The sequence below is a fragment of the Topomyia yanbarensis genome, chromosome 3 (assembly GCF_030247195.1).
Source record: "Topomyia yanbarensis strain Yona2022 chromosome 3, ASM3024719v1, whole genome shotgun sequence".
Lineage (NCBI taxonomy): Eukaryota > Metazoa > Arthropoda > Insecta > Diptera > Culicidae > Topomyia > Topomyia yanbarensis.
In genome coordinates this window covers 305,285,514-305,300,370 of record NC_080672.1, presented here as the reverse complement: position 1 = coordinate 305,300,370, position 14,857 = coordinate 305,285,514, and the positions used below count along the sequence as shown (strand labels likewise).

General features: G+C 44.2%; 1 protein-coding gene across 2 annotated transcripts in view; it reads left to right on the top strand.

Annotated features, from left to right (window-relative positions):
* Positions 1-14,857, top strand: part of LOC131692429 (peroxidasin) — a 466,662-nt gene that overhangs the window by 446,661 nt on the left and 5,144 nt on the right. For both annotated transcript variants that reach the window (XM_058979473.1, XM_058979472.1), the window contains one exon: positions 2,391-2,560. In XM_058979473.1, coding sequence (XP_058835456.1) covers positions 2,391-2,560 — 170 coding nt within the window. The remainder of the gene's footprint in view (positions 1-2,390; positions 2,561-14,857) is intronic.

Here is a 14,857-nt window from a genome sequence, read left to right as displayed (position 1 = left end):
TCAAAAATATCGAAATTTCATTTTATACCGTTTCTAGATTATTCTTTCAACTTTTAGAAACATTTTATTTTTTTTCGAATCGGTTGAAAATTCGCAAAATTATAGTAATTTTGGTAAAAAAGTCAATATCGCAATTTTTCACTTTTGTTTTTGTTCAAACCAATTTATGCATCATTGATTCAATAAATTCCGTACTTTCACTTACACAGCTGTTTTTGCAATTAAAAAACGAAGAAAATGATGTATTATACATTTCTTTTGTTTGCATTTTTACCTGCGAAAATTGCGATCAAACGCGTGGGGTACATTTGTACCCTAGTGCAAAGTTCTAGGGTGAAAAATGCAAATGCAACGTTTTAGGATTAATAATCTTTACAAAGCCGTATAGATGGTCAAAATCGGTTCGAAACTACTGGAGTTATAGCAATATGAAGGAAAATGGGAATTTCGATTAATTTTAAAGACATGTTCTATACAAAATGAAATATTACATAATTAAACAGTCAAATCACGAATATTTTTAAACAGGTTTCTTTACGAATGATTTTAGAATAAAACCATCCAATTTAATTATAAATTTAATAAAAATTGGACACATTAGAGCGATTTTAGTTCTGGGGTACGAATGTACCCCACAAAACCGTTTACGTAGAGAAAAAGTAGCCGCGGCCTAAGTATCGGTTTTAAAGCACCCGTCGAAATTTATATTCCATAATAGAAAGTTGAACCGATATTTTCCGATAAATTCCTGTTGACCTGGTTTATTACTAATTATCATTAAAAATAAATCGGAAAGAGATTTTAGATTTGAAACACGTATTGTTGTGCTCTCTCGTGAATGTTCGTATAAAAAATTAAATATTTTAGGCAGTTTGCGAATCTGAAGAGACGGAATTTTATGCAAGAATGAAAAAATACAATATTTGAGCACCAAAGAATACGACGAATTCTAGCGAATCAAAGGTGCTAACATTTGGTACGGTTATATGTGTCATCCATTCGTATCTCGAAATATAATTCACTACTAAAAAAAGAGACTACGTTTTGTATACAGACGCAAATAGCGTCATGAAATGGTTGGGTTGTTTTGTTCAAAACCCGAACCCGACCCGACCCCGATAATTTGTAATTTGAAAAACGCGAACCCGACCCGAGCCCAAAAGTTCAAAATCTCAAAAACCCGGACCCGACCCGAACCCGAGAATTCCAAATTTGAGAACCCGGAACATGACCCGAACCCGAGAAGCTTAAATTTACAGAACCCGCACCCGACCCGAAACCCGTCGGGTTCGGGTCGGGTCCGGGTTTCGGGTCCAAAAATTACGCACCCGTCGTCGACATCAGGGTAGGATTTAGTTATGACTAGATTGTTGTGAGTTTTATTTTCTATCTCCACAAACATCAAACGTATACCGATATTGCTGTATGTTCCTCTAAATTTATTTAAGTTTGATCCCACCACAATTGCTTCTAATGAAATTATGAATATGGTGAAAACAGCTTCTTGACCCCAATTGGGAAATTCCGTACGAGTGTGAAATTGATAAAATTCAACAAAAGCATTATTCTAAGAGCAGCTTTGCATTGAATATTCACTACTTCGGCCGTCTCACCTCGGTCCTAGTTTTACGTGCTAGAGCTCGGCTCAGTTGGCAATATAACGTAACCTATCTATCTACAGCGTGCACCACCGTCAAGAAAAACAGACGACGCGAGTATGGATCGTAAATCTGCTCTAATGGACGTTATAAATTCTCGATATCGATAAGTTATACGGGAGAATAGTGAAATTGTTTCAGAACTAAAATTTGCATAATATCTTTCCAAAGCTTGGTTCGGTGGCAGTAAAACTTTCTTCGATTAAGTAACTAAAAGGATGTTTAAAACAAAAATTTACACTTCAAGTGCAGATGGTACTGGAATGAAAGATTATATAGCCTCAAATTTTATCGTTGCACTCTTAATGCTTCTCAACTCAACGAGTTGATTGAATACTTGAACTGTAGGAAATGACAACAGCAGGAGATGCTTCGGCGAACAATAAAAATCAATTTTACCTTAGCCTTGAAACGAAAACTGTATGAATTTATTCACTGTTTATGAAACTATATACACCTACATCCTATTCAAAAAAATTCCTTTTTTTTTCCTTTCATGCTCATCGCTGTCGTTGCCTGTGGAAAATCTGCACCTGGTTTGACCGTTGATTGGACTGCTCCCATAAATTAACATGATTTCACCACCCTTTCCGACCGATCTGATTTTCACATCCACTGTCTTCGGTGTCAACGATGATGATGATGATGGTGACACCATGGGAAATCGTGGCTGAAATCGTCATCGTATCTGGTGACTATGTCCAACCTGCGCCACCTAACCTAACCGAACAGACCAAATGGCGGAAGGACGGTCGAACACTAACCCAAACCGACAAGTACCGTTTATCATCGGCCGGTAGCCTGTTCATCTCCAATCTTACCGAAGCGGACCAGGGTCGGTACGAGTGCTCGTTGCTGAACCAGTACGGACGCGCAACGGCCAGTGGATTGCTGGCGGTTAAGTAAGTGCTCTTAATGGCTAGTTTATATTAGAGCTGGTTGCCATCTTTTGGTAACCAGTACGCTACCAGTGTAACCAGCACCCCAGTGGCAGACGGCCACCGGCAGAAATGTCAACGCTACATAGCTCTTGTAAATGTTTGTGTTTTTGGCTAAAGTTGCTACTTTACATAGATCACCTCTCTCCAGTATTGTTACTTGTTGAAAAAAACATATGAATGCGCATGAGTCAATTTTAGGCGGACAATCCAATGTGTTTACACACCAAATTTTTCGCCGAATGCCAGCGAGATTTTGCTGAATTTTCATCAGCTGAAGGTTTCAGCAATTTAAAATAATTCGAATTACGTCAATTTTACAGATTCACTTTGCTGAAAATCAGTCATTGAAAGCGTCAAATTGACAGTGCAATTGCCTTATTCTCAGTATTATGTGCTGGATGACTGCAAATCCGGCAATTGCGCTGTCAATTTGACAATTTGAATTGCTGAATTTTCAGCAAAGCGAATCAGCCCAACTGTTTCAATACAAATTACCGATATTTCGGCATCTTGGATTGCTAAAACTTTCAGTTGATGAAAATTCAGTAAAATTTTGCTAAAATCGACAATCAAATTTCGGTGTGTACAGAATACATAACTCTTATACTGCCGTTCTACGCATAACTGTCTCATGTTACTCTTTGAACATTTTCACTTTTTATATTTCTTACAAAAGCAATGTATAATCCAACTTTGAAAACTTTTTCGGAGGACTGGAGGGCCGAGTCTCATATACCAATCTACTCAGCTCGACAAACCGGGTCAATGTCTGTATTTATTTTATTTGCGTGTTTATCGAGAGGAAATCTTCAAATGAGACCACTACGGACTTGGCCCTGATCCTTGCTGCCAGGGATGCCAGGTCATATTTCTAGGAATCTATGCGCAGCCTGTTTAAAAATCTGTGCAAATCTGTGTTAAGGAAAACGTAAAAAATTGTCTCAAAACGCGAAGTGGTAACCTTTTTTTATTTTAGGCTCGAGACAAAAATTGAGCGCGGGTTAAAAATTGAGCAATCTGTGGTTGTCTGTGCATTATAACAGAAAACTGGAAGTCTATGCCCTTTTAAAAATCTGTGCAGAACATTTAAAATCTGTGAAACACAGATTAATCTGTGTACCTGGCATCCCTGCTTACTGCAGCTCTTTCTCCAACAAACCTACCGACTTAACATAAACCTCTTCGTATTCTCTTCCTCCCAGGACTAAATTTGGGTATTACCACATACTAACAGACATTACACTATGAGGAAATTTCTTCAAAAAATATCGATCCGCCAATTTTACTAGAACACTAACTCCACCTTTTATACACGGTCCCAACAACTCATTTGCAAAAGGATTATCCCTCAGTAACAATTTTTCACTAGTGATCTATCCCCCGTATACTTGAGCAGATAACAGTGACGCCATAATTTCAAATGTGATCACAGTCCCAACCAAAAATATAGTAAAAAATACCGTTAAAGCGGGCGAAGAATTTTTTTTGAGTGTTATTTCTGTTAGTCTGTGGTATTATTTTGGGAGAATGTACGTGTGTGCGTGTTTTTTTATGATAAGGTTTAAAATGCTTCAAAAACCTGGCCTGTAGTGTATAGGCACTGTATGGGACTCACGACTAACTTTCGTACCTAACACTCCTGACAACACTCCTTACTTTTTCTCGCACTACTTCCCCACGAAACTACATCAAGGTATTACATCGTGGGGGGCTCTTTGTGCTTTCGTCGCATCTCTGTGTATTGCTTACGAGTTTTCCGTAGCTATCCCAGAGTCTCAGTTGATCCATGAAATGGCTTTTGACTTTTAGCCATTTAGAGTTGACTCTTCTCTAGCTTTCCGTCTCCATCTATTACGTCGACATTTATCTCCTGTTTCAGTGAGTCATTCAGCTCTTAGCCTTACCCCGATCTACTCGGATAGTCCTCGGAGGAGAACTCACCCTACTCGAACTGAAAAATCCATGACGGCGAAATTTCTTTCGGTACCGGTGTCTGTTTCGTGAGCCATTTAGCTTCCATTTTTGTCAGGATATAGTTGGCGATGAATCTACCCTACTATTAATTCCCCGGCAGTAGATTTGTCCCTATACCCATGTTTGTTTCCGTGAATCATTTAGTTCCCCGCTTCGTCCTGATCTAGCCATTCTAGTCCCCGGCGATGGACCTAGCCTACTCAACGACCTACAGATATAAATCTTTTGAAAGGACCTATTTTTTATTCAATATTACTCATAACTTCGGTTCTAAAAGTGATATCTGAATTCTTCTATTATAAAAAAATTTGTCTTGATAAGCTTTACAAGTTGTCTGAAGACACCGTTTATGAAAAATAAAAAATAAAAAAGTTAGAGCAAAAAAACTGTTTTTGTTAGAAACACCCTAAGTTGGTCAATTAAAATAGCTATAAAATAAAAACCTTTGGAGATACAACTATGACGTCTTTGGCAAAGTTGCTTGGTGTAAGTTCCTCTACAATTGCTGAAGACTGCGATATTCTATCTCCTCACAATCAGAAAATAATTTTTGAAGCACCCTAACAATAAGAGCCACCCTAATACCATCTACATCTGGAGATGGCCTAATCAATACTGATTATTTGTTCTGAAGACATCATATCTCTTAAACATAAGGTTTAGCCACAAACATTTTTGTCTTCCTAAATTGTGAATTCGGACCACTGTGCAATGAAGCTTGACCCGAGCCCAGTGCTACGTCGCGTACTACTCAACTGGTCCACGGCGATGGACTAATCAACACGGGCGGATGGCGATGGACCTAAACAACTTAATCTCCGGCGGTGGAATTTCTCCCGAGACCCGATTTGTGGTTTCACGACGGTTTTTTAACCTGTTGCACTACTTTGTCTCTTCACCATTTTCTGTGCAGCTCGGAGGGCATACTCGTATCTATTAGATGATATTGTCAACTGTCACGCCAGGTATACCCCTTGGAACCTAGGACATTCGAAGACCTCGTGTTCTGGTGTCTCTTGCACGTTCACACACTCCGGGTAAAGGGGTGACGAAGCGTGTCCAAACTTATGCAGGTACTTCCGGAAGCATCCGTGCCCGGACAAAAAGTGCGTAAAATGGATCGTTCATTTCTCCATGCTTCCTATGCTCCCAAGCTGACACTTTGGGATGAGTCGATGGGACCACCTTCCTTTCTCGGCATTGTTCTACTCTTGCTGCCACTTTGTCAACGAGCCCACTGTGATCAGCCTCCTTGCATTTCGCAGGAGCGCCGGTAGTATTCGATGTCCTCAACCAGAGTGATGCAGATGGGAATCATCCCGGCAATAACACATACCGCCTCTTCCAATATCGTTCTGTACGTGGTCGCAACACGAACATCCATTATGCGAAACGTGCTTATTAACTTCGCCTGGTATCGCCTTGAGTTCAGCACAGCGGCCCAGGCCAGTACGCCATATCTCGGCATTGAGGATAGACACCCTCCAGGGGACGTCTCGTGCTGCATCTTGCTCCTCCAATGTTCAGCATGATCCTTGCCAATACGCTAGTTGTCCTCGCAGTCTTCTCACAAACGAAGTCTACATGGCTGTTGTGATTTAACGGATTGTCGATTACACCGAGTTGCTTTAGCGCATGAATCGATGGAATTGAGTGTCCGCCGACGCTGATCATGATGCGTTGGACTTTTTTACGGGCCCTGATCAGCACTACCTTTGTCTTGTGGTGAGCCAGCTGCAACGGCCGTCAACATCTCCACCTCCTTAAGGCTCTCCCCAGGTATCGTCAGGACAATATCATCTGCAAAGCCGACGATCTCGGCTCTCCTGAGTAGTTCCAATGTTAACGCTTTATTGTACAGTATATTCCAGAGCGTTGGGCCAACTATGGAGCACCGAGGTACTCCCGCGGTGACCCCAAGTTTGTCCCGTAGACCAGTACTCGGTTCTGAAAGTAACTTTTCAGAGCCTTGCACAAATAGTCCAGAACCCGCATTCTGTTCGCCGCTACGGCGATAGCAGTCCATCTGGCGGTGTTGAACGCGTTCTTCACGTCGATCGTCAGCATATTTTCCATTTCCGCTTGCTACTGATCACTTTTCGCTTTACAATGCGATTCCGCTAACCAATGGTGTAGTGGATCACCTGGTTGTTGCTCGCCGTTTTATGTTATCCACCAGCGACGCACTGCAGAATACTACGTCGATGGTTGATTCCTGGCTGTCTTTACGGGATGTGTTAGCGGAACTTCTTGCGTTGGTCAGCCTGCTACCTCTCTACACGGCCTAAGCGTAAAAGACTCCTCCTAGAACAACCGGCCTTCGTCCGACTAACGAGTCAGTTAGTGCATCCAGCATTCAATTGTACTGCTCTGGTGTCCACCGTGAGAAGTATAATAGCAACATGCGTATTCGTATGTTGATCCTGGCGATCACGAATCCTTCGTGTGTGCTATTCACCACCTCTTGGACAGGTAAACCGCCCATCACTTGGATTGCCGACATACCTGCACTGTCCACCTCCAGTTACCGTAATCGGGAAGAACACGATACAGCTCTGCAGTAATTGCAACGCTTCGTCTTCGAGTCTTCGAAGGGTCCGCATGACGTCCTCTATCTGTTCGATCCACCGTGCTCGCTCTGCGTCCCGTGTTCTTGTTCCTGTTGGGTCGCCCTCAAGAACCATCTTCACCGGGTCGTCGTCCGACATTCTTACGACGTGTCCAGCCCACCGCAAACGTCCTCTTTTTGCGGTATGCGCGATGGATGGATCTTTCAGCAGCTGATGCAACTCATGGTTCATTCGCCTGCGCAACGTTCCGTCTTCCATCTGCACGCCACCATAGATGCTACGCAACACCTTTCGTTCGAAAACTCCAAGGGCGCGTTGGTCCTCTACGAGCATAGTCCAGGTCTCGTGGCTGTAGAGGACCACCGGTCAAATCAGCGTCTTGTGTGCGGCGGCGAATTTGGTTCGACCGAAGCGTCCTCCGGAGTCCAAAGTAGGCACATTTTCTGGCTTTCACAGTTTCTTGCTTGATGGCTGAAACCCAGGCACCTGAAACACCTCTCCGTTTGTTCAGTAGCTCTTGGGATCAATTCATAACGAGCACACCGACCAACCGACTTTAATCTTACCGTTCGACATAAGCTGATTGGCTGCGGCTGGCGAAAAGCTTATCGCTGCTGTGTGCCACTGTACGCATTCCTCAACCTGGTTGACATCTGTGCTTTCTCCAGGTTACATTGCTCTTCTCACTTCGTCTTCCGTTGTGATCTCGTCCAGATTCCTGCACTCGGCTACTGCTTCTTGAATTAAAGTCCTCACTTTTGCTTATCCTCCCACCGCTTCTGCTTCGAGTCCCCCATAGGCCGAGCTCTTGATCAATGGCTCTTTCTTCAGCTCGAACAGCATTTCGCCTTTCTGAGTACGTCTGGTTCTTGTAACGTTCTCCTCCAGCTCCTTCAGCTTGGGATGCGGTTCGCCATTCACTCTGCAATTATCGGCTTTTTCGCTGTCTTTCACCGACCTTCTTGGGCTTCTTTGGTTCCTCCTCCTCTCCTGGTTTTTCGCTTAATCTTTTTACAGAACAAGAATACCGATCACCCTTCGGCGTATCTGCTTTCGCTATCTTCATGGTTTTCTACGTCTTTTCGGCGTTTTCAGCTCGCTCTAGTAACGCCATCTTTTCGCATTCTGTTGCTGCTACGGCGGATTTGATGCTAATCACTAGATACTTAATCTGTCCGTGCACGTTGCCCTTGTTTTTTACGAATTTGCTGAGTTCTTCAATTTTTTGCCTCAACTTCGTCACTTTAGGTAACCCAGACTGCTGGTCTATTTGGGTAAGGCTTGTTTTCGGCGTGCGCACCTGAAACCCTAGCTTTCCTGGGCTGCTCTAGCTGCTGCTGCCGTTGCGGTTGCACTCGTTCGTTATGCTGAGTCGTTGACCTCGCTAGCTCACCTTTGGCGAACGGGTCACCACACCTGCTCCGTTAGAAATTTTTATTATTGTTGTTTTTGTCTTTTTCCGTGCTTTTTGAATCCCAACTGAAAGCCGCTAGGGCAATCGAAGCTGTATATATGTATGTATTGTTACTTGGCGGATCAGAAGGACCCGCTATTACGTTGCCCCTAGTCCCTGGTCAGAGCCACGGGGACCGTCTGGGGTGGACTCCAAAGGTCTCTTTTGCTGGCTAGCACGAGCTTGAGGTTCAGAGGCTCAAGGTCGGCTCACGGACATGAACACCAATCAAAGGATCAAAATGCACGGTCTTATCTTTTACACTTTTTTTATTTTAATCTACTTACAATCGTGTGTATGTGTGGGTGTGTAGAATGGTAAACTGCTGGCCGACCGGCGGATGCGCGATCGCGGTTGGAAACGCTGGACTCGTGGGTGGGAAACTCGTGGACGGTTGACTCGTGGACGATCGACTCGTGGGCGGTTACTCGTGGGCAACGAACTCGTCGTTGCTGCACCCTAAGGTGGGTTACTCGGGCCTGGCTGGCCCCGCGTGCTGGGCGACCTCGCTTTCTGGGGTTTCTCCTCGCGGTGCTACCGCGCGTTCGTGGGGTTTTCGCAAACCGTCGAGGTATCTCTCGGTTTCTCGATGAGATGATCGCCACGTATAATGGCTTTTCGCTGATTGAGGATACGCCGTGGACCCTGTGGGGAATCGCTGATCCCGGACAATAAGCCACTCCAATGGCTGCTGGGCAACACTTGCTGGGTCTTGATCCAGGGAATGAACGAGAGAACTAGCTACGGACTACTGGGCTTACTTAGATTGTCTTCCTTTACCTTTCCTATGGTGTAGTAGTTTCTACCAATGCTTGTTCTTGCTTTTAAAACTTTAACTTTTTATCTATAACTTTTTCCGTGATCTAATTTTTATCCATAACTTTTTCCGTTTGTCTATCTGAACTCATTGATGGTATAATCGAAAGTGATTTTAATATTTGCTGTAGAGGCCCAGTAGTCTCACTCTCTCTCTCTCTCTCTCTCTCTCTTTCATTTTCCCAACCCTTTCACCTTCCAGTGCTCTTTTTCCGCGGCTTTCCCATCCGTTTCCTGTTTCCGCGATTTTTAGAATTTGTGTGTTTTGTGTATGTGTTGTTATAATATTTATTTATTTTATCCTAGTAGACCGTTTAGTTTTATTTTTAGTGCTTCATATTTTAAAATAATTTAGATACAAACAAAATATGCTATACAATTTAACGTTAAATCATAGCAGAGAAAATTGACGTGATTTTAGACGATAAGTAGATACATATCTATATATTTATTCCATTTAGCTAGCCATAATATTGGTAACCACGATAGAGAGAAATAATAAGTTCTCTCTATCTCTCACCACTCTTACTTGCTCGTGATCGGTTTATAGGGCAAAAGTACCAGAACGGTAACAGTATGTATGTTTTCTTTATTTTTATTTTTATTTTTATTGAGGAACGAGTAAAAACTCTGTAAATAACCCAAGTAGTAGAGTTGGCAAGTACACCTGAGTGGTTTATTGGTGCTACCTATTCTTCCTATTCTTCGCTTCCGGAATTGGATGCGGGACGGCTGTGCTCATGCACTTTCAATTGTTAGTCCCTATCTGTCGCTACTAGATCACTGATTTCCTTCTTGCTCATAATTGTGCTGTGCTCATACACATCGTCTGTACTTGTCTCTAGCGGAAGCCACTCGTTCGCTGTACTCACTTCAATGGTGACAGTATTCTGACGGCAATTAAACGGCATCTCAATGCGCCGCTTGTAGCTGATAACTCTATTCGCCAGGGCCCGGCTACTACTACAGCGCATTCGTCCTTACGGCAGGATGTCATTCTGGATATCCCATCTTCCGCGGGCAACCCGTTAGGATACCGAGATCGGTCCGGCGATTCCGGTCGGGGCGTGACTTCCAGTACGATGGCGCCCCAACGATCCGAACCAGTACTTCGTCTCATACCACTCATCTAGTCCTCGACGACGGACTTAGATTACACCGACGGAGAGTTTCCGGCGGTAAAAGTTCTCCCGAAACCAATTCTTCTTCTGCTTTCCTGTCTTTCCCACGGGTTAACCGTCAGGGTGTCGAGCTCGACCTTGCGGTTCCGGTGTAAAGTGACGTGCGGTTTGCTCACCCCGAACGACCCGAATCTAGTTCTATGTCATATATTACTCAACTGGTCCGCGGTGGTGGATCTGGTCTACTCCGAAAAGGTCATCGGCGACAGATACTTACTTGATACTTGATGGGCAACAATTCGCTTCGTTGAATCTACGCCGAGTGAAGAATTCTCCTCCACTGGACCCAGTCCTGGACCAGTCTCTTCCAGTCACCCTGAACATTGAGTGCTTTTAGGTCCTCTTCTACTGCAAATAGCCATCGTGCACGCGGCCTGCCACGAAGTCGTCGGCCTCTTCCTGGTTCTCTACTGAATATTATCTTCGCCTGTCGTTCTTCCGGCATTCGTGCCACATGACCAGCCCACCGCAGCCAGCCGTTTTTTTATTAGCTTGACAATATCCACTCCTTTATATACTTGGTATAACTCGTGATTCATGCGACGCCGCCAGATGCCATTTTCTTCTTTACCGCCGAGTATTGTTCGCAGTACCTTACGTTCGAAGACACCGAACGCTCTACGACCAACTTCCTTTAACGTCCACGTTTCATGACCGTACAAGGCAACCGGAACTATCAATGTCTTGTACAACGCGAATTTTGTCTTCGTCTGCAAACTACGGGTCTTCAGCTGGCTACGAAGTCCGTAAAAAGCCCTATTTGCAGCTGCAAGACGCCTTTTCACCTCGCGGGTAACATCATTATCGCACGTCACTCGAGTTCCAAGGTACACAAATTCTTTCACTACTTCAAATTTATCACCACCTAACACCACTTCACCACCAACATCACTAGATGACCCACGTATTCTTCCAGCTATCATGTACTTCGTCTTGCTGGTGTTGATTGTGAGATCAATTCTTGCTGTCTCCCTTTTAAAAGGCACGAATGCCTCTTCCACGGCTCAGCGGTCGATTCCAATGATATCAATATCGTCCGCAAATCCTAGGAGCATATGCGACCGAGTGCCGATGGTACCGTTCCTTTGAACGTCTGCTCTCCTGATAGCACCTTCAAGAGCAATGTTGAGCAGCAAGTTTGACAGTGCATCACCCTGCTTCAATCCGTCTAAGGTTACGAAGGACGTCGAAATCTCATCCGAAACCCGAACACTTGATTTCGATCCATCAAGCGTTGCACGAATCAGCCTAATCAGTTTCGTCGGAAAACCATGTTCTACCATTATCTGCCATAACTCGTTTCTTTTTACTGAATCGTACGCCGCTTTGAAATCAATAAACAGATGGTGTGTCTGCAAGTTGTATTCCCGGAATTTATCTAGGATCTGTCGTAGGGCAAACATTTGATCCGTTGTTGATCGGCCTTCACGAAAACCACCTTGGTATTCGCCGACGAAAGACGCCCCCAACGGCCTCAATCTGTTGAACAGAATACGTGACATAATTTTGTACGCCGAATTGAGGAGCGATATTCCTCGATAATTGGCGCACTCCAGTCTGTGTCCCAAAAAGGGACAAATGAGGCCCTCTAGCGAGTCAGCAGGTAGTTCTTCTTCTTCCCATACCTTCAAAAGAGTACGGTGAAGTATTTCCTGCAGCTGCTCACTACCGTGTTTGAAAAGTTCGGCCGGGAGTTCGTCCTTTCCAGCAGCCTTACAGTTTTCCAGCTCTTTGATTGCCATTTTACCTCTTCTAGCATCGGAGGCTCCACAGCTTGTCCATCGTCACTTATCCTTATTCTGTTAGTTGGTGTGCTAAAATTCTCTCCATTCAACAATGTCACGAAGTGCTCTCTCCACCTGGCTGCTACCATGGTTTTATCTGTCAGCAAGTTACCTTCACGGTCATTGCACATGACGGGAGACGGCGCTGTTTTGCTCCGTACGCCATTGACAGTTTCAGATAATTTCCGCATATCATTTTGTTCCATACTGTTTTGCGCCTCAGTAATGACTTTCTCCTCATACTGCTTTTTCTTTCTGCGGTGAATTCTTTTTTTGGCTCCTCTTGCTTCCTTGTACCGCTCTCTGTTCTGCCGGGTACCAGACACTAACATCCGGCTTCTGGCAGCATTTTTCTCATCCGTCACTCTCTGGCACTCCTCATCGAACCAACCGTTTCTGGGTCATCTCTGAGCAGTACCTATTACTTCTCGCGCTGCTATGCTCACCGCTCCGTGGATTGACTTCCACAGATTGTTAAGGTTGTCGTCTACGTTGATTGCCCTTATTCGCTCATCAAGCTTCTAGCGGTACCCGTCCCTCACACCTTCTGCTGAGAAGCGTTGGATATTGAAACGCAACGGTCGCTGAGTTCTTGAGTTCGCTACGGTTGATAACGACGGAATTTCTTCCAAATCCGATTTGTTGTTTTACGGCAGTTTTGTAGCCGGCGGTGTTACTTGGTTAATCCCTTCGCTACTTCCCCTGCAGGTGGGAGAAAATCGGCGTCACTACTCTGTTGACAGTGTCCCAGGTATGTTCGTCGTGACACATCTTTTCGACTGTAAACTTTAAACCTCGGGCAGTCTAAGACAATGTGTTCCGTTGTCTCTTGCATATTCAAATACTCCGATCCAGGTACTTCCGAAAGCAGACATGTCCGGAAAAAACTGCGTCAGATGGAAGTTGAATGTTTTCTATGAACCCACGCCGACGCATTTAGGATGAGTCGGTGGATCAACCATCCTTTCTCCGCGTTGTCCCACTCTTGCTGCCACTTCGCCAATTAGTCCGCTCTGACCAGTATCCTTGCATTTCGTGTATTCCTCAGCTGGTAGCATTCAACATCCTCAACCAGAATGTTGCAAATGGGTGTCACTTGCAAAGCCGACGAAGTCTATTCTTAACACCCCGTTTTTATATTACACAGACTTGGGCCAAGTATGGAGCCCCGCCGTGACCTTAGACATTCTCTGCTCCATGTTCGTGTTGTAGACCAGCACTAGATTTTAGAAGTAACTTTTCAGAACCTTGCGAAGCGCGACGATCGATAGCCACCCAGCTCCTGAACGTCTTCTACACGCCGATCGTGACCATGACGCAGTAGCGATTACCATTTCGCTTCTACTTCGAAGCATTCACTGCGCTCGCGATGACTGTGTGGATGGCGCCCACCGTCGACATCCCTTTCCGGAACCCGAACTGCCTCTGCGATAGTCTGTCCCTCACCCAGCTGCGAAAGTTCTCCCCAAAACGGATTCCCGTTTCCTTGAGCCATTTGGTTTCCAGTTTTATCGAGATCTGCCCGGATATTTCCCGGCAGTGAAACTACCCAACTCCGACTGAAAGTTCCCCAGAATTTCCCTCGGTATTGATGCTTGTTTCGTGAACCAATTAGCTTCCATCTTTGTCACGATAAACACAGGTAGTCCCTGGCGGTTAATCCACGCTACTCCGAGCGTGACCTCGCCGACGGTGGATTCGGCCCGAAACCTTCCACAACGAGCCAGTCGCTAGGTCCGAAGATCTGTCACAATTTTTCTCTACAAGGAATTTAAAAAATATTTTCAGAAGATAACTTTTGCAAAATAAACTCCATTCAAAATATCAGGTACATTTTTGTCTAACATGTTCAAGTTTTCAAATTTTATTAAAAAAAAATTAGGAGTCACCATTGTTTTATCGCACTTTTTCAAAAATTGTAATGAACCCGATTAGAGAGAAGTTATTTTCCAAAGTACGAAATGAATATTTGAATTCCAATTTAAATTCAATGCGTGGTTTTGTGGTCCTAATAAGGATCGTTTGTTGTGGATATTTTTACAGCTCACCGTTTCTTTGGCAGTAACACTGCGGCTCCTTAACACTTCTCGTGGTGGAGGCAATGTTGAGAAAGCTTTTTATTGGCTACTGCTGGCGGTGAGCGTTCCTTCTAGGTACTAATGCAGGAGGTCCCCGGCGGCAGAATGCTTGTGGCTTCTACGACGAACAAATGCAAACTGAAGAATTTTTTTTCTGTAGCCAATTGGTTTCACCTGTCTTAGATGTGGTTCACTATCAAATTGGCGGGACTGACAATAAAATTAAATTGGCTTTTAAAACACATTTTTTATCATAATGTATTGTTTCTGAATCGATTAGTATATAACATATTGAAATTGTAAGTAGGGGTTTGCCCACTACTCGGGTTCTTGTTTGCCCGGCGGACCCTTCTTTTCAGGGCGGCCTAGGTTCCTCTACCGGAATTTAAGATTTTCATAACA